The sequence below is a fragment of the Gallinula chloropus genome, assembly GCF_964237585.1.
Source record: "Gallinula chloropus genome assembly, chromosome: Z".
Lineage (NCBI taxonomy): Eukaryota > Metazoa > Chordata > Aves > Gruiformes > Rallidae > Gallinula > Gallinula chloropus.
In genome coordinates this window covers 30,683,513-30,709,779 of record NC_140089.1, presented here as the reverse complement: position 1 = coordinate 30,709,779, position 26,267 = coordinate 30,683,513, and the positions used below count along the sequence as shown (strand labels likewise).

The window sequence follows — 26,267 nt, the reverse complement described above, 5'->3', positions numbered from 1 at the left end:
TGCCGCGGCGCTTATAACAGTCGCCTTCTGCTCGCGGTCGGTGGGCGCGTTTCTTGGAGGTGAGGTGGGGTTGCGAGGGCCGGCGGCCCCTGCCTTGGGCGGGGCTGAGGTTCCCCGCTCGCAGGGAGGCGGGCGCAGGTGGCGCCGGTCCGCGCAGCCGAGGCGTGCGCGAAAGGCCCCGGTGTCCCGCGGCCTGCCCGCAGCCCCAGTCCCGGGGCAGGCTCCTCCCGGGGGCGGGCGAGGCCGGGGAGAGCCGCCCGCGGTACCGCCCGCGTTTCCCGCCGTGTCGGCCTCAGCTCACTTGCCTTGTTGCTTCAACGCCCTAGGGCACGATGGGGTTCGTCTTCTCGAAATCCGTGAACGACAGCCTGAAAACTCAGCAGGAGTTCATGCTCATGAACTCACGGCTTCAGGTAATGCATACGCCGTGGCGGTGTGGAGGAAGGTCGCCTACGGCCTGCTGTCTGTGCAGAGGTGGGCTTGTGGCTTCACCCCGTGAGGTCTGCCTGCCTACCAGGGTTAAAGGTGCTCCGTTTACACACTCCACCAGTACTCGTGTGGTCATGTAACAGCAGGTTCAGGTGTGCAAAGTGTCTATTCTCTGGATCTAACTTCCCCCCAAGCCTGTGTTAACAAGTTGTAGAGGCAGAAGCTATCCTTATTGTAGACAAACCCCCAAAATGCAGTGTTGGAAACTTACCTTGAACAATTGGCTGAAGCACAACGGGGCTACTCTGGTATTCAGCAACATGGATATGTTAAAGTGACTTGGTAACAGCATGGTTACTGAAGCATGGATACTATTCTGTTAAAGCATGAGTTACATATGTTTCAACTCTTCGGCTCTACAAAGTCTTTCAAACTTTGTTTTTGTGCGGTTGGGTAGCTGCAGTTGTTCCATGTTACTCGGAAGGCACTACACGGCTGTTCACTGTTCTAGAAACCTCGGACTAAATAGAGCATAGGGGATTGTTTATTACTTCCCATAATACCAGCAGAGGAAGAGAAGGAAAACCTGTTGGGCTAAGGTTCAGAAAGTTTGCTTTCTGTTTTGATGTTGGGTATCTTGCAATCTCTAACATGGCTATGTATGAAGATGCAATCTGAAGGATTTAGCTGGATTTTGCATTTAATTAAATACAGAAAAATCTAAAATGCTTAAAAGTATTAATAGATGCGCTTCCAATTCACTCGACTGCCAGTAGATGGCATATTCTAGATTTTAAAGTAGTGTGCAGATACGTTTTGTAGGATCAGCCGGAAACTGAACTTTGGAGATGACCCTGGAAGCGTGGCTGGGAAGGAGATAGGTGACAAAAGGAATGATGATAGAAGATGCATAACCATTAATTGTTTAAATAAGAACAGCCTTTTGTCAGACTGGTAAACATTTTTCTGTCTGTTCTGGGCTGTACGTTTCTCACATAGAACCACAAGTTTTGCATGCAAATAATTGATTCCACAGCTAAAGTTTTGGAAATCCATATGATTTTGAGAGAGTGGTGGTGAAATTAAAGTGGAGTCTGCTTCATGATCTGCTTCTCTGCTGTGCAAAACAAAAGTCAGAGTTGAGGAAACAGCTTGAATTCAGGCTATCCTTTGTAGGACGCTGTGGGCTCTGAATGACAGACAGCCTCATCTCTTGACCCTAGATGCCTAGCATCTCTGGTTCTAGCCGAAATGCTTAGCTCAAGAATAAAATACTTTGAGAACAGTTACTAAAAAGCCCTTCCAAGATTGCATACAAAACATTTGCAAGTTGTTCTTTAGGTCCTCTTCCTGTAGTGTATTTCTTTTTGTCAGTAGTAGCAGCCAATGTAGTATATTTCTCTCCAACGCTGAAAATGTCTTATCTTTACAGATTTGTACTATGTTTGTAGACATAGGCCATGTTAGAAAACCCACATCTTTTAAAAATGCATAAAATGGGCAGTTACATCAGGTGCAAAAGATGCAGTGGGGCAAAGGGAAGGCTAATTTGTGTGGCTTATGGGGATGGAAGAAAATAGCTCTGCTCTGAGTTTAGGAAGGGCATGTGAAAGAGGAAGAGGCTTGCAGTTTCTTTTCCATATTTGAGTAAAATCTGTGATATATCTCTGATCATTTGTTGGATGAACTACTTTCAGGCTATTTTGTGGAAAGAAGTATAGTCTGATTTGTTTGCTTTTAGACAAAAATTGTAACTAGAAATACCCTAAGAAATTAGGTCATGCTAGAACCAGAATGAAATAGCTTAACCTAAAATACTGGATACTCTCTTACAGTGCAAGACTGGGATTTGCATGCTATCAGTTCTCCAGGCTTCCTCTGAAAACCATCGTATTTGTTCATAAAGTAGAAGTTTCCACTTCAAGCAATATGATGTATTTGTTATGAGAGATTCAAAAATACTGATTTGCTTTATACGTAAACCTATTGCAAAACGACGTGCAGGATTGAAGTTTCTTGGAGCTTTTCATAGCTTTGCATGTACTTTTGGAGTGTCCAGTGATGACAACGTTGAGGGAATACTGTTGTTACTCCAAGCCAATTTGTGTGTATCAAGAAGTCCTCAAAACTGTATCTCCTACAATGCCCTCCTGTCTAGCAGAGATAGTGTGACAGTGCTGAGAAGTGAACTAGTAAGTCTTTGGATTGATCTGGAGCAAAACACTGCAGGTGTTGGTGGTAGTCAGAATCTGTGAATGCTTCTATTCCTTTTAGGTGAGGAGTCATAAAGTTACTGTAAGGTTCTTGGAACATAATTTTTGTGCTATCAGTTTCCATGACACATCGCTTACATTTTCTTTTAAAGAAAAAAAAAAGTGTTTGCTCTCCTTTGTATGGAGAGAAGATACAAAGCTGTTCAGTCATTGACTTATCTTCTGTAGAAGATTGAAGGTTGGAAGGAGACCATTGCAAAAATAGGAAGGCAAGTAACATGACAGAAGTTGGTAAAGACCCCTCCAAATCCCAAGCCTCGGTGCGTGGTAAAGCTTAGTCAGTTTTAGAGTTGCTCTGATGGGTGCTGGGCACCCAATCCAGCTCAACTACTTCAAAATAAGATGTTGTCAAGTTGTGTGCATGTCTTTTCAGCGACACTCTGCTTGGCATAACTATGAAAAGAAGGGATCATGGCCTTCTAACTTGTATCTTAATGTTTTGGGGAAGAACAATAAAATCTCAGCTGTCAGTTTGCCTTGGCGCTGAAGGACTTGCCAGTTGTTTGTGTTGTCTTGGTATGGCTCCAGAATGAAATACCCGTCTGTGTCAAGTGGAAAGTTTGTTGAGGCTTCGTTTTTATCATGAGCCTGCTCCTAATTCTTTCCAAACACTTAATATATCAGATCTACAGTTTAGGCCTAGCATGTGGCCTTGCTGAGTGCTTTTAGTGTGGCTAAATGGGCAAAAGGACATTCCAAGTCCCAGAGCATTTACACCAGATTACTTATTTTCATGAGCTATCTGGGGGCTTTTAACACAATTAAAAGCAGGAATTGCATTTATTTCTTTCCTTGAAGTGCTGTGTTCTGTACTTTCTGTTCTGATTAGACTTATTCCTTGCAATTTCTTTTCAGCAACCCAAATATATACCTTAAAAAAGCTGTTTCGGTAACTGCTTACTAAGAAAGCCATTTTCAGATGTACAAGGCAACCTGGAAAATGATACACATTTTGAAATTGGCAACTAAGAATGCAGCAATATTTGTGGCTGATTGTTCGTTCATTCCTTGGTATGAATTAGAACATTTTAAATATTACTTTTTTGGTGTTTCTAGACAGTGACATTCCTTGACCAGCAATTGAGTGTCTTCATAGGAAACTGGCGAAGTTAAAATAATTTTAGCCTTGCTAAAAACTGTATTGTGATGAGACAGGGTTAAGTTTGACTAGTGCATAATATATATTCTTTGAATAATTACAGAAACTTTTATACTCTATACATAGTGTTAGTTAGAGTGATAAGAAGGAAAATCATGGTGAAAGGGCATGGTACAGATTAAAATGTCATTTCTTCTGTTAAAGAATTTGATTCTAGGACTAAATAGAACAAAGCTTACTAAGTTAACTTTTCTCTACAAAAGAATGTGTCTGTAAAATACATCTAAGTGAAACAAACAATTTTACTTCAGGGCATAGGCTTTAAAAAGCCTAACCTCTTCTGTGAAATTTTCACCAAACTTTCTCTGGCATGTAGAGTAATCAAAACCACTTTATTTTGTTTTGAATGGAACTCCACCAACCCAGTATTATCCCTCTCCCTCCTTGTCATGTCCTGTGTCATGAGTCTGTCGTGTGTATTTGCCCCTGTTACATTTTAGTTTATGCCCCCCTGTTATTTATATTTATCGAGGTAATACTGCTTCTGGAGCCAAAGTGTTGCTTTTCCTTGCTTTGCTTGGGAAACACTTATGCAAGGGATACAAAGTCACATCCCAGGTTTCCTGTATATTGTCTGTAAGTATTGGTGAACTATGCGAAAGATAACCCTGTAGATGAGGAGGTGGCTGAGGTTTTGGCTTATGAGGGGGCTTGGGGCTGTATTTTTCATATAGAATTATGGGAGTTGAATGACATGGAGGCATCTTGATGTACATGGGGATAATACTGCATAGTAAATAGTGGTTTCTAGTCTGTGAGATTAAAAAAGATAAGTCCTTGTGGCATTTTAAATCCTTGGTAACTGTCTTCAGTTATATCTCAATGTAGAAGGTGTTTTCTTACTTAAAGAAATTTTTCATTGGAACTCCACAAAAAAATTGTTGGTACTGAGTCGTTTCATGACTAACATTTTTACTCTTTCATGTATTAGTGTGCAATATCATTAATAATGAAATCTTGATTAAGTTTTGCTATATCACTCTTTTATTTTGACATGAGATGACAAAAATGGGAAGGCAGTATTTGATTTGTTTGTGATATCTTTGTGTTTAACAATGATACCCAAGGGATTATGCACGTTCTTCTTATTGTCTTGTTATTGAAGTTTTCACCTGTTGTGGGAAAACTACAAGAAATCAATGCAGAGAAGAAGAAAAAGAAATGTTGATTTTGGTCGAGGAATGAAGAAGAAAAATCTGTGGAGTAGGGGACTACCTAGCGAAGTGAATAAGGGCCTGCCAGCTCAAAAAGCAAGAACTGTGTAGCTGAAGTTCAAGCCATGTGGAAGATATCAATGCTTAGCTTTGTTGAATCGCAGAATATGGTAATGATCAGGTTCTAAACAATTAACTTCTTTCTCCAATAATTCAGAGAGAAAAATATTCTCTAAACTACTGCAGAGCACATTTATGGTGTTTAAAATAACCCAACCAAACTCACCCCCCAAAAAAGCCCCACAGAAATATTAAAAGCCTTTGTGTTGTCTCCAAATGAAACAATAAATCACATTCCCCCATCCTGAAAAAAAATTGTTCCTAGAATAGTAGCATGATAGGAGCATTTTACTGTAGCACCAGAGGTTATGTAAATGAGTCTTGAACATATCTAGAGTTGCAGAAACTTTTATGAGTGACAGCGTGCTGGAGTTTCTGCAGTGTTGATGGTCCTGGAGAAAGGAGGCCTGTATATGCACAAGTACACATGTACACAGACTGAGAGAGAAGCAGGAAGAACAAGACTTATATCTGGTCACAAACTCAAACACCAGTGAATTAACTGGGACATGGTAGGGTAGCATATGCAAATGGAAATCTGTAATGGACAGGTACAAGCTCCTCAGGGGAGACAGGTAGGGAAGACAAGTGGAAGTGCTGCTCATGCTGTGAAGGAGTAGCTTGTGAGTTAATGTCAGAGGAGGGGCCAGAAAATATGAGACTGTGGTGGGAATGTGCTGCAGACCACTGATCAGGGTAGCAAAGTACATGCAGCCTTTAAACAATTGAAGAAAGCCTCTTACTCTTGGTTCTCCTGAGACCTCAGTCCCCTGGAAGGGCCATAAAGCAGGACATACATTTCTGGAAAATGTGAGAGAGAACAGTTTGATACAGATAGGTATTGAATGGGCCATCCAAGGCTCACATGCAGCAGGATTTGCCACTCACAAATAGGGAAGAACTCATATGGGGGTATAATGTCAAAGGCAGTCTTGGTTGTGGTGGTGAGATCAAGGTCCTGAGGAAGGCAGATAGCACAGTCCAGATCTTAGACATTGGGAGAGTGGATTTTGTCTTCTTCAGGGAACTGGTAGGTGACATGCCATAGGAGACAGCACTGGAAAGTAAAGGCATTGAGGAGAGCTGACATGTTTAAGGACAATCTCCTCCTAGTGTGACTGGCAAGACAGAGCCCCTGGCAGCAATACAGGCTGCAGACTGACAGCTGGGAAGCAGCTCTGTAGAGATGGAGGTGACACTGGAAGACAGCAACCAGCGCACAAGCTAGCAATGTGCCCTGGCAGCTAAGGAAGTCAAAAGGACAGACAACACAGGCTTTATAAGCAGTAGGTTGAGGAAAATGACCGTTTCCTTCTGTTGTGTGCTTTGTTATTTATATTTAAATACTGCAGCCAGTTTTTTCCCCTAGTCTCCTCTGCCAGTACAAGAAAATGATAGAGGAAAAGGAGCAAGTGTAGCAGAGGACCATCAAGATGGTCAAGGGCCGAAACACTTCTTGAGAGGAGGCCAAGTGAGCTGGATTTATTCATGTTGAAGAGGGGTGCGTTCTGGGTGCAGGATCCAACAGTAGCCTCCCAGCAATTGTGAGGAGTATGTCAAGACAGCAAAGCCAGAGTGTTCATAGTGGTGGATTGTAGGAATGTCAGAGATACTGGGTGTACATTGAAACAGGATGCAGGAAGCAGCTCAAACTAAATGTAAGGAGAAACCTTTCCCCCCACTAGGACAACCCAGCAGTGTAACCAATGCCCACGGGAGCTGTGCAACCTCCATCCTTGGAGGCTGTCAAGATAAACTGTCAACAATCCAGTCTGATCACAGGACCTGTGGAGATCCTGTCCAAACTCAGTTATACCATATTGCTCATACTTCCTGCACCATGGAAGCAAGCACAATGTCTCACTCTATTTTGTGGATCCTGTGAGAGAGAATTTGCTCACATCTGCTTCTTCCCAGGCTGTGAAAAATGGCATTACTGCTTGATGTCTGTACTCCTATTGAGCACCACGTGCACAGCAGCAACCTGTTGAAACAAGCTGGCACTTTGTCTAACTATTAACTGATAGTTGCTAGATAGACTTTAGGTGTGTGTAAGTGATACTGATACAAAAGTAGTATCATGAGGAAAGAAGTTCAGAATTGAAGGGTGCCCTGAATGTCAGATTGCAAAACTAAGCAAAAACCTGGTTGCCTGGGGAAAGAATTTACTTTAAAAAGAAATGTACAGTTTTCTGTGCAATTTGAAAGTTTTATATACTGCAATATTCACAGGTACGTTTTCCCAGTTCTGCTTAATATTACATACCCAGCAGCAGCACATACACAAATCAGTCAAAATCAGCAATTCCAGTAAAAAGCTGTAATGATTATTAAGCAAAACTTAAAGCAGGATGTTTTTGACAGGATTACAGCAGGTTTACTCTGCCAGACTTGCAGGGCAGATCAGGCTGGCATTCTTGACATTCTTCAGGACTGGAATTCTTGAAAAATGCAAATTTTAGGAGAAAGTAATACAGTAGGTGCCAAAAGTCACTGAAAGTGCTGGAAAGAAAAGAGACTAGTTAGTGGTTAGGGTGTATCATAATTTTTGTGGCTAACGGATTTTTTGTTGTTGTTTTGGGATAACAGTTCAGAGTGATTCAGAGTTTTGTTCAGTCAGGTTTTGATTTTGTTTTTTGTTTTGTTGTGATTTTTAATTTATTTTTTCCCCCAGCAAAGAGAATTCCTATAATAGACGAAAGGATAATCTTCTCTGTGGGAAAGCGTAATTACATTTAGGAGTCAGAGATAATCCTTCAAATTAATCTTTGATGGGAGCCACATAACCTCTGAGAAAATAAACAGGCTAGGAAAATAATATACTTCTGACAAATCTTGTATTTACCCATAATAAAAATGTTTGATTATAACCTCCTGTCTGCAATATGAATCTCTGGATAGTCTCACTCCCCTTTTCCTGACATCCCTCCTCTGTTCCTTTTTTATTATGTCAGACTGTAAAGTGCATTCTTCTCCCCAGGTAATATTGGTTAGACAGGAAGCAGCCATAGATCTGCTTTCATAGCAGTTAGTCTTTGGGAGTTCATAGATGTGCTCCCGCTGTGCTCCCTGGGTCTGTACAGGAAAGGGGGTGGAAAAAAAGCCACTATCAAGTAAAGCTGGAAAATAAAGGCTTGACTTCTCTGTTTTGACAATATAGTGCAATTACATCTTATTTTGTGAAAATCTGTCCTGGTCTTTCCTTGTTTTTCAAATCTTTTCCCTCTTTTGGGGTGCCCATGGTCATATAGGTTCATTTTTAGCCATGGGAAGTCTAGCTGGTCTTATTCTGATGAGGGCCAGGTGGTGGTATTGAAGCTCCTCTGCAGTTTGATACCTAGTTGGATACTTTTATGGTCTTTCTGTTCTTCCCCACACCTCCTCACACACACACATACACCCTTGGTGGTGTGCTTAGTGGGGTTTTTTTTCATATTTAACTACTACTTTTGAAGCTGTTCTGAAGCAGTGATGCAAAATAATATGGGAAATAAAAAACTAGAGATACCTTTTCACCAGTTAGTAAAAATTACAAAGTTTAATAGCTGGGCAGGTAATATAAAACATTGCTGGAGAAACTCATCCTCCAGTGCAATAATGAATTGTCTGAATGACATTGTCTGAATGTTTAAAGGTGATAAATAATACAGCGGTTTCTACTCTAAATGAAATGTTCCTTTTGGAGACAGCACAGAAAAGCCAAAGCCATATTTGACTCTTGCAGTTTCCATACCTGTAGAAATAATTAATTCAAATTATAAATCACAAGATTTCTGCTTAGATAACTGACTCTTTTAAGTGTTCTGTGCTTTCATCTGTTCTTCAGCTTTTGCCTGTGGAGAAAGATGTATGTGTTTTACATTGTGTGAGCTGTGACACATGCGTTTGTGATTCAGCTTGAAATGAAACTGCTGTTGAGCATTTTCCTTGTCTACAAATGGCTCTGATGCTCTTGGTCTCACAAGAATCTGCCTGGAATATTATTTCATCGTAATTTTAATGTGTACACATGAATTTAATTAGGCTGTAATTTGATGTTATGAAATAAGTGTGCCAAAAGTATTTGTATTTGGAAAAAACATAAAAAGCTCAGTGAAACCATAGATAAATGCAAGTAAATACCCTATTTTTTCTTTTCTCTGCACTGTCAGCACTTGGTTAGAGGCAAAACATACCATGATTGCATTACTTTCCTGCCAGGGTTGTATTGCCTTAAGAGGTTTGCATTCAATGGCAATAAATGAAAGGAATGAGACAGTTTTCTCTTCATGGTCAACAATTTGTCCTTAAATCTGAAATGAAAGTATAGAAGTACCCTGTAGCAAGCTTCTTAATAGACCATGTCTTATGACCAAATTATATTGGATTTTTTTCTGAATTAAAGTAATAATAATAATAGTAAAAAAAAAAATAGTCAAGCCTATTATAAATGATGGAAAGGGACCAGAACATTTCAATTTATATTCAGACACTTGGCAATGTCTCAAAATAAAATCTGGCTGTAATTCAGTGAAATGTTGTTTGTGTAAAATTTATATTGGAGGATTGGTTTAGTATTCTGATTGTCTTGATGAATTAGAAAATGCTTGAAATAATAGGCAATGGTAGAATAGATAATAGAATACATAGCAATCTGGAGCAGTATGTCCAAGAAGGAAGAGTTAGATTAACTGAGAATAGGTGATTAGATTTCAGAAGCTTAAAAAACCCCTGTATTTTATGCACCTGTGCGTAAATATCAGTGTACTGGACATACACACATACTTATATACTGATGAGATATAAGCTGAGTGGACTGCACAGATTCTTGCTAAAAGCAAAGGTAATAGTGGATCTGTTAACCAGGGGATGAAATTGCCCAATTAACACAACTGGTGACTTTGCTGGGAAAAAGGTTTTGGTACTTCTTTTAATCGAGCAGGCAAGCTGTGAGAAGTTCAGAGGATGGTAGTAAGAATAATGAAGGCATTAGAACCTAGAGGAAAGGATGAAAAAATCATATTTGTCTGATCCTTATAAATGTTAAATTCATGGGGGTTTATGGTGTTTTTTAATCCACTCATTTTTCTCCTACATCCTTCTAGAGATACTGTGTCTTTTTCCATTGCAAAAGCAAGCAACCAAGAATTGGGATAAATATTAGGAGATTGAGTGCTTAACTGTCATTATATGTGTTACTAAGAAAGGCAGTGAAAGCTGTCTCTGGTGGCCTTCGTTAGGATAAATGTCTGTTGCAGCTCCCTGGTTTCAAGCTAACTTTAAAGGACCTGTAAATATGCTTTCAAGCCTGATCCTCATGACTATGCAAACACAGAAGCTGAAGTACCTGAGCAGAATGCAGGTCCAGTTAACAGTCGGGCTGGCTAATGTGTAACAACTCTTTCTCCTAGTTTTATTTTGCACTTAATACAGTTTCTTCTTTTTTTCTAACCTCACAATTTCTAACCAGATCAAACAGGTAAGTAAAAGTGTTGGGGGTATGGTTTTGGTTTGTTTGTTTGTTTTCTCTTTAAATACAGAAAAACCTTCTTTTTTACAGGATGGAACACTGGTTCCTGTGTGAATGCTGTTACATTATATCATGTTACCAGTGAGATTTCTCTGTAGCAAAGATTAAAAGGTTTTGTAACTTCAATTATACAGCTGTCTGTGTAGTCTATATATGCCTGAGTAAGGGCAGGGGTGGGTGGTCGCTGTTTTATTTGAAAATGAAGTGTATTTGCAAACAGTTGGGGTTTTTCTTAATAAATTATATTAACCCATTGCTAAGTCATAATACTATTGATGATGCCTTGGTTGATCACAAAGTTAGGTGTCTGTTGAAAGGTGTATGTGTGCTATGTTTTGACTTTCTGCAGGAAGAATGGCTAATGTTAAAATTCTGTTGAGTTTTGGAACAACAAAACTTCTTTCCATGCTTTATCACTTTCACTGATCAAAAAAGAAAGTGAACTGACACATGCTCTTGCGTAGGCTGCTTTTTGTAGAGTCCTTCCTGTGCCTAATGAAACTTTGTGTGATTACATTCTTTCCATCTGCAGATTTTCCAGCTTATCTTTGATAGTAAAATATCAGCCACCTTCATAATGATACATGAAAATTTTATTTTTTCCTAATGTCTTAGATACTGACTAATTTTCTGCAGTGTTTTTTAAGACCCTAACCTTTTCCTATCTAAAGTTTTCACAGAGAATTAGTCAGAAGGATTTTTAACAGTTCTATTAGAGTGAAAACAATTGTTCCCTTTCTTCCATATGAGGTAAAATGTAAGCAGGCTTTCCCTTCCCTGACTACTACCGTCCTTTCCCCTTGGGGTGGGAAATAGCTATATTTGTTTTCTATTGACAAGATATTAGTAGTGCTTACGGCATCTCTAATGCATTTGTCTTGAAGCATTAGAAAAAATGTTTTGCCCCTTAGGTGATCTGGGCTTAATTCAGGAAATAAATGCTCTTGGGTAACAATTCTATATCCTTATTAGTTTGCGTGCATCAAATGGAACAGAACAAGATGAACGATATCCGAATTGAGGAAGATTAGAACAATCTATCTCACAGGAGAAAAGCCAGTTCAGATAGTATTAGCTGGGGGATTGTATACTCTTGTCTGATCACTGTGAAGAAATAAATGCAGTGGTTTACAAAGAGCAGTTTTTAATAGCCATTTCTAACATGCAAGCACTACCAGCAAAAGATGTAAACCAGACTCCACCAGTAAGAGACAAATATTAATTAAATCTGTTCAGTGGAATCAAGTACTTTTGCTGGGGAATATCTGTGACTAGTACACGTTGTGAATGCAGCTTGCTTAGGTAAAACCTTTGCCTTGCTTGGAGGTGTACCTGCAGCTAAGGTACAGCCTGGTTTCTTGGGGGGATTTAACTGACTTCAAAGAAAATTGCCTTCTGAAGCTGTCTCCTTTAATGCTATGAATTTTCCATAATTCCTTCCTCCTTGGTAGAGCAAGCCTACTGTTTTAGCCTTTTGCTGTTGTCTACTAAAGTAGAATCTGGCCATTCACTTTCCTTTCTATGAAATACTATTTCTTGAATGTTAAGTTGAAAACAAACAAAAAAAAAAAGGAGAAAGGACGGGACAGGAGGAGCTGTGTGTTGAGCAGAGCCCAGGGAGTACCATAAGTAGAGATATTACACCTGTTTTAATTACATAACAAAAATGGTGTAGAGAGCCACAGTACTTTTTCAAGTGAAAATCTGAAATGCATAGGAAGAAACATCATATTTGCAGGTTTTTGTTGATATTCTAACACCCTTTAATACTACAGTATCGTATTACAGCCATTTCTTCTGGTTTTGACTTTTGAGGTAATGCTCTGAGACTTTATTTCTTTTTTTCTCAAAATCAGGTTTATGGGGCACATGGGAAGTGTACCCAGAGACATTTACTGGAGGATGGATGTAACAAATGGAATAGTTCTTACTTAGTTATTAGAATTTGAAATGGCCTGAGACTATAGTGTTAATTCTGCCTTTCACTGCTTGGTCTGTTTTACTATTCCGAATGCATGGATACCTGTTTTTACATAACTGGCTATCCATTGACACTGCTTCATATTTATAGAGCTTGTATAAAACTAAGAATTCTAAACCCAGGTAACAGTATCCTAAAACTTTGCTTACAGTGTAGATACTATTGAACGGTGGAAGACACCCTTCTTCACTCTGCCATATGTTTGTTGCTCAAAGCCCACACTGCAGAAGCATCAAAATGCTAGGTTATGGGCCAGAAATCTTACTTTCCTAACACAGTCCATTGGATTGAGCCTCTATATTGCATAGTTTAAAAATCAAATGGATTTAAGTGCTTCTGTTATTTTCTTATATGTTATGCAATTCTGGTACCTTACTGACAACAACAAAAATATAAAGGATTAAAGGATATTTTTAAATTTTATTTTTTAGTGCAGTTTACCTTCTGGTTTGTGGCTAATACTGTGAAACCCCTTTCTTTTTTTTGATAGCACTTAGCTTGTAGATATCTTCTAATGTATATTTCCTGTTGGAAGCTTTAAAAACTTAGTTTTCTTTTCAGGGACAGTAGTTTCTTGCAGTGGCAATCATTTTAATTGCTCTGTATACTTGATATGAAAAATATTTGCAAACCAGCTTTGAAGTGGCAGGATAGAACACTGAAGCTTGATTTAGTTCAACTGCTTGATCTGGAGGCCCATTTCCCCACTCTTCTGTGTGCAGACTGGTCTTGGAAACGAGTAGACAGCACGTAATTGTTACAAGTTACCATCTCTGTATTGCACTCTGGTGGCTTACAATGGAGTGTAAACATAGGTATCACTATTCTGCTTTGCATGCAGCAGCTTCTAGTTGTGCATGTTGATTAGGAAAGATAACACCTAGGATGACTCACATAATCCTTTAATTTTTTGTTGGCTTGTGAAATGCCAGGTGCATTGTCACTGCAAAAGGGTTTTGTGCAGTTACTTAGCTATACCACCTGCACACCAACTTTTATACATATTTTGTGATTTGCAGGGTTTTATATGTGTGACTGTCACATTTTCTACAAATTAAGCCTTATTTTCATTGTGCCTCTGAGAGTTACTGTTTGTTTAAAGAATGCATTCAGAGTCTCCGATCATGAAAAATGGTAAGTGAAAATAATTCATTATAGGCACAGTAGCTGTGGCCTGTAATAGACGTGCAAGATATTAGTCTATGACAAAACTGTAGGCTCTTTTAACATGAGTGTAAGAATATTCCAACTTCTCTATTCTTAGATTTAGATAGTGACTTCCAGAATTTAAGCAGAGACGGTGAGATAGATGGTATACATTTGTCTTACCGGTAGATTAATTCCTGTTCTGCCTGAATATTTATTTACCAGGCTGTCAGCATAATTATTTCTTAATGGTGGTGACATAAAATACTGTTTCCTAAATAGTTTTACTGCCATGATTACGCTCAAGCCACATATTTGTCCTGCCCACTGTTTAGAGGAGTTGGAGAAAATTTATCTGCCAGAAAAGCTATTAAATATATCAGGTTGCAAACATATGTATTTATACAGGGGTGGTTACTATGGCTTCCTTTCTCCTGCATGAACTACATCCCCAAAAAAAAAATGTGTTTAATACACATGGACAGTGAAGAGACAGCATTTCCCACTGGTTCTGCTTTCCATTTCTGTTGAACCTTTGTACACCACCTTGCATCCCATTTGTTTTGCTTGGTGCAAAACAAAACTAGCATCTGTTCCTTCCTACAGCATCTGGACATAAAATAGAAAGGCAGAAAGAGAGAAAACAAGATAAGAGTCTAAAAGTATCAGAAATTTTCCGGTGCTGATGTGGTTTGTAATCCAGAGAGGACTGTTTAATTTTTTGCAAGTTGTCAAAGTTGATTAAATTATTTCAGATGAGAATTTTCTATCACTGGATTTTAATCAATGAATTGGTGGTATAAATGCTCTTTTCTATGGTTTGACATCATTGTGGCAGTCTGAAGAATAATCAATAGAAATGATAAGGATGGTTACCACTGACTAGTTTATTGGCATTATCAATTTCACAGTAACTGACCTTTTCCCTTTCTGCCTCACTTCTCTTCATCTGTCATGTTTCATTTTGTCAGATTGATTTCCTTTTACTGTAACAGTCGGTATGTGTCAGACTTCAAATGCTAATCAGCCCTTACAGCTTCTCACATGGTGTTGAGAAGTTACTAGTTGTATTTAAAGAAAAGTTTAAATAAAGTTATTTCTAATTGGGTCCTCCTGAGAGTGTTACAAAATATAAAATGTTGCTTCCTACCAGTACTCATTTTATTTTGAAGTACTAAACTTAAATTTTAAAATTAGGTGATTATTATTTAATGCCAGTAAAGAAGTTGCTACTGTCATTTAAGAAAATCTGTTTGCTGTGGAATTAAACTTGCATAAATGCCTGCAGGGTTTTTTAGAATATGATATGAACTGTACTTTTATATATGTCTCTAAAACACAGTCTGATAGTTGTAGGATATGATTTCTTAACAGTAATAAAAAAGCATGAGAGCATGTGTACCCAGGCACCTACATCACACTTTCAGCACTCCTGTGCCATGCACAGCAAACTGGCTGGGAAGACTACACTCTCTCACTTTGTCCCAGGATAAATTTGCACCCAAGACACTTTGCCTGCAGTTTTTATGCAAGCACAGTCATGCAAACATAGTCCCTATCAAAGTTTTTCTGGCCACGTATGTTGGAGGTTTATGTATTTAAAATTAAATAGAATTTATTCCCTAAGGCATGTTACTTGGCTAGTGAACTATGATTCACCTGCTGTGTAGGATGTGCACCTGTGGCTTGTTTCCTCAATAATCAATTTCTCCCATCAGAGAGATTATTATAAATAAATTGCAGCACATCTCTGCTAAGTTTGAATGATACAATTTTTTTAAAAATCTTACCACTTATAAGATTACTGTTATTAATTCTTGCTTCTGATGTGCAATAAATGGAAGTCATTCTAAATGTCATTGTAAAGTCCCAAGGGAATAGGACCTAATCTTTGTCATGAAATCTGCATGCTTATAGGTCAGAAGTCTACTCCACCCTTTCACTACCCCAGTGTGGCTGGCATTTTCTGTACAACACATGTGGAGGAAAATAAGACACAATTACAATGAAATTAACAGCTGAAAATGGGATATTGATTTGAACATGATTTGATTTTCTATCTTTCATGTAATTAGGAATCATCTTTTGTGGTGGACTCCTGAGACTTTATCTACATAGATCGGTTTTCAAATCTTGAGTTGCTTAAGGTTAACAATCTTAATGAGAAAGTTTCACCTTATGACCCACCAATAGTTGTTTACAAGTGTGAAGTTTATGTATCAGGGTATCTTGGGTCATTCAAAACTGTCAGAGCTCAAGTTGTTCAATTCAGATTGGCATGTTAAATGGTTAAGCACAAGTACATTGGCCCTAATTTTTTAAAGTTTGAGAGATTGAGGTAATATCAGTTGCTTGAGTGCCCATGTAGGAGCCTAATTTTGTAGGTTATCCAAAATTAATATAAATGCTTATACTTTTTTGTCAAATATTGCTCATAAACCTATTTAGAAGGTCAGATGCTGGGTCTGAACATCTTAAAGACGTCTTTGATGACACAGGGTAGGTGAGTGCCCTGCCTAATGTCTGCTCTGGGCTGCGCTGAACACGTTACAGGAGCCCACGTGAGGAACGTGATGCCAGCATTGACCCATGTCATTGTAGCAGTGCAGTAGCTCTGAAAAGAGCTCAGGCATACTCCAAACTGTTCTACAGTTATTCCAGTAAGTTTTAAGTTGTGCTGTAAAACAGCTGTGTTCTGGGAGAGCTTTAGCTGTACTTATTCCTTAGTTTTTCATTTCCTTTTCCTTAAGGAAATCCAGTGTAGTCAGCGTGGAATTGTCCTGCAACACCATACTAAATCTTTTCCTTATGTAGATTTCCAGTGGAGTCCTACAGCTACAGGACTCTAGTGCCAAGTAATAAAACCCATGTTAGAGATGGAAAGCATGAATGAAGTTTGGGGTTCTTTTCCAGACTAAAGGTGAACGGAACAAATGGCCTTCCTGGCATTTGGGGGAGGTATTTCCCTGGCTTGGCATAAGATTGCATAGGTTCAGACAGATTTAGAACATATTTAATGATGTTTGTGTGTTGTATTAGGTTTTGTGTATATAATTTATGACTAAAGAAAAATAGATTTAAAATCAAGCATGTGCAGCATTACTGGGCATTACTTAGCATCCCTAAAAATATCTCAGTGCTTTCCTGGTGCTATATAAGTTTATGGACAAAATAGATATTGTATAGTAAGCCATTCATTGTAACATCATGCAACTTCAGTCACAGCAGAATTAAGCTATTAATTTAGCTAAATGTCACTAAATCTACTTTTCCCAGCCTCCCAAGATTTCTCTGAAAGCTTTTCTTATTGGTTATGCCACACTTCCCCATGTACACATAAAACACTCATCTCAAAGATTCATCAGTCTAAAGCTTCCCTCCAACACATCTTTTTAGAAAAAAAAACCATAATTTAAGTACAGTATTCTACATATCTTACCTATTCTGTCTAGGTAAGATTTTACATCTGCATTGAAGGCACTTGCTCGAAGGAAAGGAATTATGAGCATTTTTCTAGGTGTTTCATCCCTCCCCCTGCCTTGTTTTTGAATGAGGTACCATGTAGAAAGTTGAGGGCTGTTTTTTTTTAAGTGTGGGGCAGAAGATTTTAAAAAAGTCCTTATTAGAAAAAATATTAAAAAAATACTTGATTGTGTTATTTGGCTGCTGCTTATAATATACGACAGTTGTTTTCATTTTCATTGAGTTTATATAAAAAACTTCTTGTAGATATACAAAAAGTATCCCTGGACTTCTGAAATTTGATATGAAAGTCTTCCACAGAGAGGTGTTTGTTTGAACTCTGTGCCTGTGACTGAGTTCAATTGTCTTTTATCTTTTTGAGTACTTGGATTTTAAAGAGCTATTAAAAGAACTTCTGTGGGTTGTGGTTGGGTTTTTTCCTTCTTGTGATTTTCTTTGTTATTAAAGAAATCAGGTTAGGATCCTTTATTTTGCACTTGTAGATTCAAAACTTAAAGCTTTCCTTTTATTCCATGCTTACTTCTTCCCATGCTCTGTGTATATGAAACTGTCTGTTTTTCTTCTCCATTAAGTTTCCTTTTAGCAACACCTACATTTCATCAGCATATCCTTGTCCCATTTCCTCCTCATTGACTTCAAATTGAAGCTCATTTAGGGTAATACTGTGCATCTTGGAAGCGTAGGCTCCTTGTCTGTGCTGACAGCAAACAAAGGATCCCTTAATGCTTTCCACACGTGTGCAAACTACACACATAATCAAATCGCAGGGGAAAATAGAGGTCATTAAATTCATATTACATGTCATTATTTTATCTTGTCACGTCAACCCTCAGCAATTTACCAGGCTTAGGATATTGGGGACCGCAATGGGGCTAATTAGCAGGCGGTGTGCTTGTTTACTCTAGAATGTCCAAGCGTCTCATAGGTGACAAAATCTAATTATTTTTGGTATTTTATTAAGTGGTTTGTTAGCCATTATACAATTCCTCTGAAAAAAGCAATCTGAAAATTATGGATACCAGGAAGGTAGAGCCTGTTGATATTTTTGTGAGAGCAACAATTGCAAATCTAAGTCTTGAGGAAGGAGAAACAGATGAAACAGTATTGTGAGACTACAGTGAATGTTGTTTTTCCTACTGTGTACAATTATATGTAATTAGATCTGTCCTTTTTTATTATGCTGTCTAAAAAATTAATTCTACTTATCTAGGTACTGAATGAGCTTGTAAATAAGATAGCAAGATCAACATAGTCTGAAGAAATAATTAGTAACAATTTAACAGAAATTGTTCTGTTCAGGCTAAATCAATAGTAATGGAGATGAATAAATGGGTGGAAACCTTAAGTAATTACAAATCCTTTAAATTATTCTCGAATTAGAAAGCAGGAGAAAAGAACAGATTTAATTATTTTTATAGATGCATGGGAACAGAACTTTCTGAATTATCTTTGTTCTTTCTTTTCTAGCACTTTTTTAGGTAGCTGATACTCTGTTTCTTGTAGTTGTTGTACTTCTTATGCAACTCTGTTAGCTAGGCTAGACGTACCAATTGAGGTACTTTGGGATTTTTCCCAAAAAATGACTTAGAAACACTAGTAGGAAGAAGCAGACTTCTTGTGTTAACTAACCTCTGGCGTCAGACAGCTTATTTCTTGCACAATTCCTATTCTTTGCATCACTCAAAGGAGGAAAGGCCATTGTTCTTTGTGGTGTTCTGCATAGTATAGAGGAACTTTTAAAAAACAGTAAATTTGCTTCTGTTTAATTGAAAAGTACCAGTATGCTAAAATCAATCAGAGTAAATTGGAAAGCAGCTAAATGTTACTCTTTGGATCACCATGGAAATGTGAAAGTTAGAGAACTTTAACCTAGGGAGTGCTGCTGAGACTTAGGGATCTCTCAAAACCTAGCACTGGTATTTTGATTCTCTTTCCCTTGAGTAGGAGCATCAAAGCATTTCCTAAGTGATCTAAATTCTTTCTTGATATAACGTATTCTGAGTTGTTACTGAAGAAGACCATTCTCAGTCAAACCTATGAATGACTGAAGTGAAAGCACAAAAAAGCAACCTTCTCAGTGTTTTGGATTTATAGACAGATGAGAGATTGACTCAGTCTTTAAAACAAATGGATGACTTAATTTTGTTTAATATCTCTCCCTTCTTTAGCTGGAAAGGCAACTACTGATGCAGAACCAGATGAGAGAGAGACAAACAGCCATGCAGATTGCTTGGACACGGGAATTTCTCAAATATTTTGGGACATTTTTTGGACTTGCTGCCGCAGGTTTAACAGCTGGGTATGAAGCGTCTTTCCTATCAGAAAATAAAAATATATTACCTTTATATTTCTATGATGTATGGTCTTCTTTTTGCATTATAGCAGGTAGTTATTTCTATCCAGTAATTGCTCAGAGGTTGATTGATGACAGAGTGATTCTGATTTCTGTCTGCTTCCAGATGTGTTTTGGTTGTGTCTATACTGCAGACTTATGTAAAAGCAGAGACATGTGAGCTGACAGTAAGATTATACAGGTCAGGTAACAAAAGTTCAGTGAAATATAAAAATGGTCTGTGGAGTAGGAGGGATTTTTTTAAAAAAGCCATGCTGTTTTGGTGTCTGTAGTGTGATTTAATGACCTGCTAATGAGCAACAAATCCTCCACCATCTTTTTTTTTTAATATGTCAGTAAACTAGTGGACATACTCTGAAATCTGTTCACTTAGAATTTGAACTCTCGAAAGTCACCCAAAAATCTGACTAATAATGCTGAATTGAATGGAGAAGGACTTGCCATACAGGAATTTTTTTTTTTTGGTAATGTGTTTTTCTTGTGCTTTATTGGGATTAGAGGGAATGTAGAAAATACTTGTGGTTTGGAGTACATAATACAGAATAAATGCACATTGTGCATTATGTGTTCTCTGTGGATTCAGATACATTTGGAACTGGACATATTGTGATTGCTATACGTTGCATGTGACCGGATGGATATATACATGTGCACATCCATTATCTAACTTGTTAGATAATCCCATTTTAGTTAGATATATTCAAAACTCACTTGAAGCATTTGTTTTTAATATACAGGAGTTGATAGTTGAGCAAGAATGCAACCAGAAGGCAAATGCTTCTGAGGAAATTAAGACCTAATCTCTTTTGATAAGAGAGTGTAGAAGCATACACAAGTCCTAGACAGTCAAGGTCAACCTAAACTAGCAGTGCTGATGTGCTGAGTGTCCTAAATAATCATACTTTTTCCTTCTCTTTTTATTTTTTTAAACAGAGCAATAAAAAAGAAGAACCCAGGACTTTTACTGCCAATAGTTCCTTTAAGCTTCATATTTGCGTATCAATACGATATGGGTTATGGGACACTGTTGCAAAGGATGAAAGGTATGTGTATGTAAGTCTGTCTAGTTACACTTAGAACCAAGCTTAGTATTTCGATAGCCTCTTGTCTTTTTAAATTGCTGGGAGAAAACTTTCCATAGATTTTCTTTTCCCTTCTGGACAAAAAATCTTAACTCTTTCATTTAGATTTTCTTCTGTGTCACAATCCAGTTGGAAGTACTCACTCAACTTTTACAGTTAAGACTGTTAATTTCTCCTTTCTTGTTTCAAAAAAATGTGAATTCTAAGGCTACAAATACAGCTGAAGTAAGCATTTCATATTTTGAAGAAATGGCAGATCTAGTAATTTTCTTGCATATTCCACTCCGATGCTACTGTTCTGGCAAGGAGTGAGGACATTAAGAACAGGTAAAGGGATGCCAACAAGAATCATGCCCTTATACCTTCATGACCACCACAGTTGTGCTCTAATCATTTTGGCACAGTCCCTTGCCAAGATGGAAAAAAGAAAGGTGAGTCCCAGAAAGTGGGACTTGCCCTATAATTTCCAGTGGTAGATCTGATTTAATGATGGTGGTTGAGGATCGTGGAGGTGCATTTATTTTAGCTCAGATTCCTAGTGCAGAAGGCATGCTAAGAGGGTGTTCACTGTACGTGAGGACAGCATTGGGCCATGGCTTGTCACCTTCACAAATCATCTTAATTAACTAGCTTGATTTTCACACCTTCTACTAACAAAACAAATAATTGTTTCAGCTCTTGGTCTTAGCCTCCAGATCTAAGCACTGGGTTTCCTAAGTCTGCATGCTTGATTGGAAACAATCATATATTATTTAGACAAACTCTGAGATGTTTCCTGCTGCATACAGGTGCAGATGTACTTAGGTGATTCAGCAATGTGTATCTATGAACATTTCCTAAACTGAATATGTTTTTTTGGATTCTAATATGAAGAGGCAGCTAAGCACAGGGAGAAAAACCACGTGGTGCTTGGCATTCAGGGTGCTGAACAAGAGGTTAGGACATACAGTGCAGAAGGAACACATGGAATTTAAGATTTTTTTAATTTGGTTTTTTTAATGAGGATGTTTTCATTCCAGAATTTTGAAAGACTGAGCATATCATAATGCAAACCCCATGGCAAGAGTATGTAATATGTTTGCTGTGGACTCTGTTATCCTGCACAGGTTGAAGGGGAGCAATGTAGCATCCTGTTGCTTACCAAATAAGAAAAGGCATCTTTAACGCCAGATCCATTAGGGTGACTTCTGCAGTACGCGAGAAAGTTCATGGGAGACTTTCAGAGACAAGAAGCTGTGAAGCCAAATGGAGAATAAAATAGAATTAAAAATCCAAATCAACATTTTTTCCAGGAAAATAATTTATCTTTTCCAAAAGAAATGAGGTAATCTACTATAAACTCAGGAAAGCATTTAGTGTGTTATCCCATGAAGATTGTGTTAGCAAGATGGACATGGAAATTAGTAGACAGGTAAGAATCAGAGCAAGAGAAGATGTTAAGGTTTGTGCTCAGAGAGGAAGGCTGGGCTTTAGCAGGGTTATTAGTGATACTCCTCAAGATTTGATCTGGACCTGCTTTTGGTTTGTATTTGAAATTATAGGTTACATTAATAGTAGGTTATGTTAATTAAATCTGTGGATGACAAACTTGATTGGTGTCATCGAGAAGAAATACACTGTAGTACAAGAAAAACAAATGACCTGAAGAACTGAGGTTATAAAATAGGATTCAATTCGATAAGGTCAGTGAGAAGCTAGAGACTAACAGGGATTTCTACCATCAGAGCTCTCCTACCAGCTGGAAACGATAGAAAGTAAAAGCTGAATGTATTAGACGATCACAGAATGAGTATAATCCATTAATGTGATGAAATTGTGTCAGATAAAGTCTGACACAAGAGAGTTTTCTTAGCACCACAGCGTGGTTGAGGCTGGCAGGAATCTCTGGAGGCTGTCAGGTTCAGCCTCCCTGCACAGGCATGATCACCTAGTGCCAGTTGCTCAGGAAAATGTCTGGCTGGCTTTTGAATATCTCCAAGAACTGACACAGCCACAATAGAAACTACAGATAGGAAATCCCTTGGAGATTTATACATAATTTTGATCACTTCTGTATAAAGAATCTATACCTACAGAAAGGTTAAATTTATGAGGGAATGTTGAGCTGCCTTGGGAGAGAAAGGCTGTGTGTTTAGCCTTGTAAAAAGCCATGACAGATTTGCATCTACAAATCCTACTTTTACAGGTTGGGATAAAAGAAGGTAAAAGAAGGAAATGCAAATTATCAGCACTGGAATAAACAGAAGTGGACTAGCCTGAATGAATCTGGGCTGGAAATCAGAATAAGGTTCATAATTATGAGGAATCAGGTTTAGGAGTTATTTTTTAAGATCAAAGTTAAATAGTTACAGAGATGGTTTTACAACACAACTGACCTGCAGCCACAATGTTTGTTCTTACTACTCAACTGATGGCTGTGTCCACTCCTATACTACCTTCTCAACCACTTTCATTGCCTGTGCATTCTGTTAGTGCATGCCATACTACATCTCTGTGGTGTAATAATGTATATACTATTACCTTTACTATTCCCTCTTTAACTGGTCTCTTTTCCCCAGGGTATGCCTATCTCCAGCCTCATGGCCAGTTCCCTCTCCTCAACTACACTGCAGTTATATCTTTACTGCACAATCTTCCTTGTATCTGAACAACCTTGATCAAATAGTTCTGCATCTGCAGTCCTTCATTCCTTGCAATCAGTTTATACTGCTGGAAGGTTTCTCTGTTTCTCCTTCACCAGGCATTCTGTCTCTGATCTTGCTTACAGTTTTGTGGTTGGTTTTTTTTTTCTTCTGTCTCTAGGCTGCTTGTCCAAACGTTTTCTCATGACTCGCTTACTCTCCCAAATCAAAATCAAACAGTTTCTTCCCTACCCTATAGCTTGGGTATTCTCCCAAATCAAAATCAAAGGGGTTTTTCCTTGTCCTATAGCTTGGGCTAATTAAAGCAAAAACTGAGAACATAGCAGGAAATAACCTAGTTTGTGGTCCACTTGTGCTTCTGAAAAGCCCTAAGTGTGCCAGGGCCATTTGTCAGAACAGAATCTTTTGGGGATGTCAGGGTTACAGAACAGCCATCAGGTGCACTCTTTTCTGAATGGCTGTGGATATTAAAAATCAGTTGTGGACCTGCTATCTGTCTTCTTGGCCTTGCTGTTCTGTTTTTTTTCCCAGTCCAGGTACGTATTGCTGGTGTTTTTCAGACAGATTATTAGAGATGAAGGGTGGGATTGTATAGACAGCCACCAGCTGTGCAGCATTTAATTAAGCTATGAAGCTTTGGCTACCTTTTCCAAGCTTTAGATACCACTGCTTGTCTCCTGGGCCAAGTGAGAAGTATGGTGACTGGCCAATCTGCTCTCGTGCATGAGTGACAGGCATAGAGATTCCACTATCTATAATATCTCTGTCACCTAAGATCTCTTGCTGTTCCATAATTAGATGCTACCTGCAACTCACTGACACTGAGTTGTCAGTTACTGGGAGTGGCAATCAGTGTCATCCTGGTAGATATTACTGGTGTGTGGAGATGCCGAGCACTGAAATAGTACCAGACTTGCACTTGGAGATTTTAGTGTACAGACTGCACCCGTGACTGCATTACAGGACTGTCAGGCTCATTGCACAGAAACACAGCTTCAGGATCACTGCCATAACCATCATCACTTTGGAGCTAAAGACTTAGGTAAATAAGACTGTTGGCATTATACCAAATTGCATCAGCCAAAACAAACGCATTCTTTGCCTAAGCTTCATCCTTTCTTGTGTCACAGTCAGGCCACCACAACTTACATACCATGTTCAGTCTTTATCTTTGGGTTTTTTTTTTATTCTGTGTCCTAGATGTTTTCATTCCAGTCTTACCCAGAACATTCTGCACCCCACAACTTTCCCCTGCTATGCCATTACAACTGCATATTAGTTAACTGCCTTAGTAAATGTTTTTAGGACGTTTAGTGGGTAGGCAAGTCCTGGTCTGCCCACTTTCTGCCTGTAGCCTGACATCTTTTAGCCTAATCTAGAAACAAGAAGAAAAATTGTGCCTGAATATGACATGTCTAGGATACTCCTGACAGGGAGTTTATTTGTTAAAGCTTATCTATACTTTTTGGGTATGTCTGATCCACCCTCTTCTCAGACTACTAATTGGTCAAATATAGCACGAGGTTGGTGCAAAGTATGTAGTGGTGCTAAGTCCTTGCTGTATCTCATCCCTCCCATCCAAAGCATAGTACATCTCTAAATGAAACATTAACTCACCTAGTTTTCAGAGGATTTTTTAGGAGAATAGGGCTAACAGAAATGGCAAAAATAGCAGCATAATTGATTGTTTTGGATGAAGTACTTTGAAATAAAAGCAGCATGAGGCAGATATTTGGCTCAGACCAAACACTTCCATGTGCAGTTATCCCACCTGTCCAAAGTTTTTAAAGACAACTTTCCTCATACACTGGCATCAGCTTAATTGTAAAATACATAGCTGTCACCTGGTATTTTGCTATTCTGGCCCAAACAAGAATAGCTTAATCCATTTGTTTGGGTTGTTTTTTTTAACTTTCTTTGCTTTCTCATAGTAAAGGTGGGGAAGTTTATTTAATTTCTTTATTTTTGTTTTAAGGTGAAGCAGAGAACATAATAGACACGCAGAGCTCTTTGCTTGAACTGCCAAAAGGACAGCTCACATATGAAGGCCTGGAGAAGATCAGAAGATCTCAGAGCAAGTTCTTTATAGAAAAATAGGAAGATGGTATTAAAGCTTAGTATTGGAAATGTGATTGTAATACTGGTGTTGGGCATAACTGAATTATTATAATCTGGGAAAGCTACAAGCCTTTATAAAACCAAAATATAATTAATTATCTTAATCAGTACTTTTTAAAGGAGCAATTTTCATGTTGTACGTATCTCTTGAACCAACCCATTACTGCTGTAGTATACTTTTATTGTCTAGAATGAAATATTGAATTTCCACTGTCTCTTTAGAGTCTGAAAAATAATTTTCACCTCTAGCAAAAATGTCTGGTACCGACCAAACTCACTGTAATCAAGAAAAATAAGTTAATTGGTAGTTATGACCATTTTTATACAATTTTATAATTTTCAAATCTATTTAAGGATGCACAGCTCAATTTGAAGTCAGGAATAGACAGTGAACTTTGAAAAATAAGGCACTATTTATTTGCTGTTCTTTAGGCAGTAAACTCACCATCTCTGCTTCAAATTCTGGAATAAACAGCTTTTATCAGAAGTATGTTCAGAAGTAAACACGTCACTTGCCAACTGTGTGTTTTACTCTTAGGAAAAACTGTATTAAAATATGAGCAGAGATAATTTCTCAAAAAGAGAGAACAAATTATGTAGCTATTTCCTGAATCTTTTTCATGCTTGTTTGACATTCAGAAACTCAGGATAATTTGTTTACATGAAATCAGAGTTTCACTACTAAGATGAATGTTAACTGTAGCTAACAGCAAGCAAAATTATTAATACATGTTTTTGTAATGGGTAGATCCAAGGGGTCTCACAAGTACTGAAAAACTGAGGAATTTTTTGCATGCCTTTACTCTAGCGTGGTGGAT

At 38.2% G+C, this 26,267-nt stretch overlaps 1 protein-coding gene across 1 annotated transcript; it reads left to right on the top strand.

Annotated features, from left to right (window-relative positions):
• On the top strand, window positions 1–26,267 carry PLGRKT (plasminogen receptor with a C-terminal lysine). Its single transcript, XM_084278785.1, has 5 exons — window positions 1–59; window positions 327–413; window positions 19,423–19,553; window positions 20,541–20,650; window positions 25,307–26,267. The coding sequence occupies exons 2-5, from the start codon at window positions 333–335 to the stop codon at window positions 25,426–25,428; spliced, it is 444 nt and encodes a 147-aa protein (XP_084134911.1). The 5' UTR covers window positions 1–59; window positions 327–332; the 3' UTR covers window positions 25,429–26,267.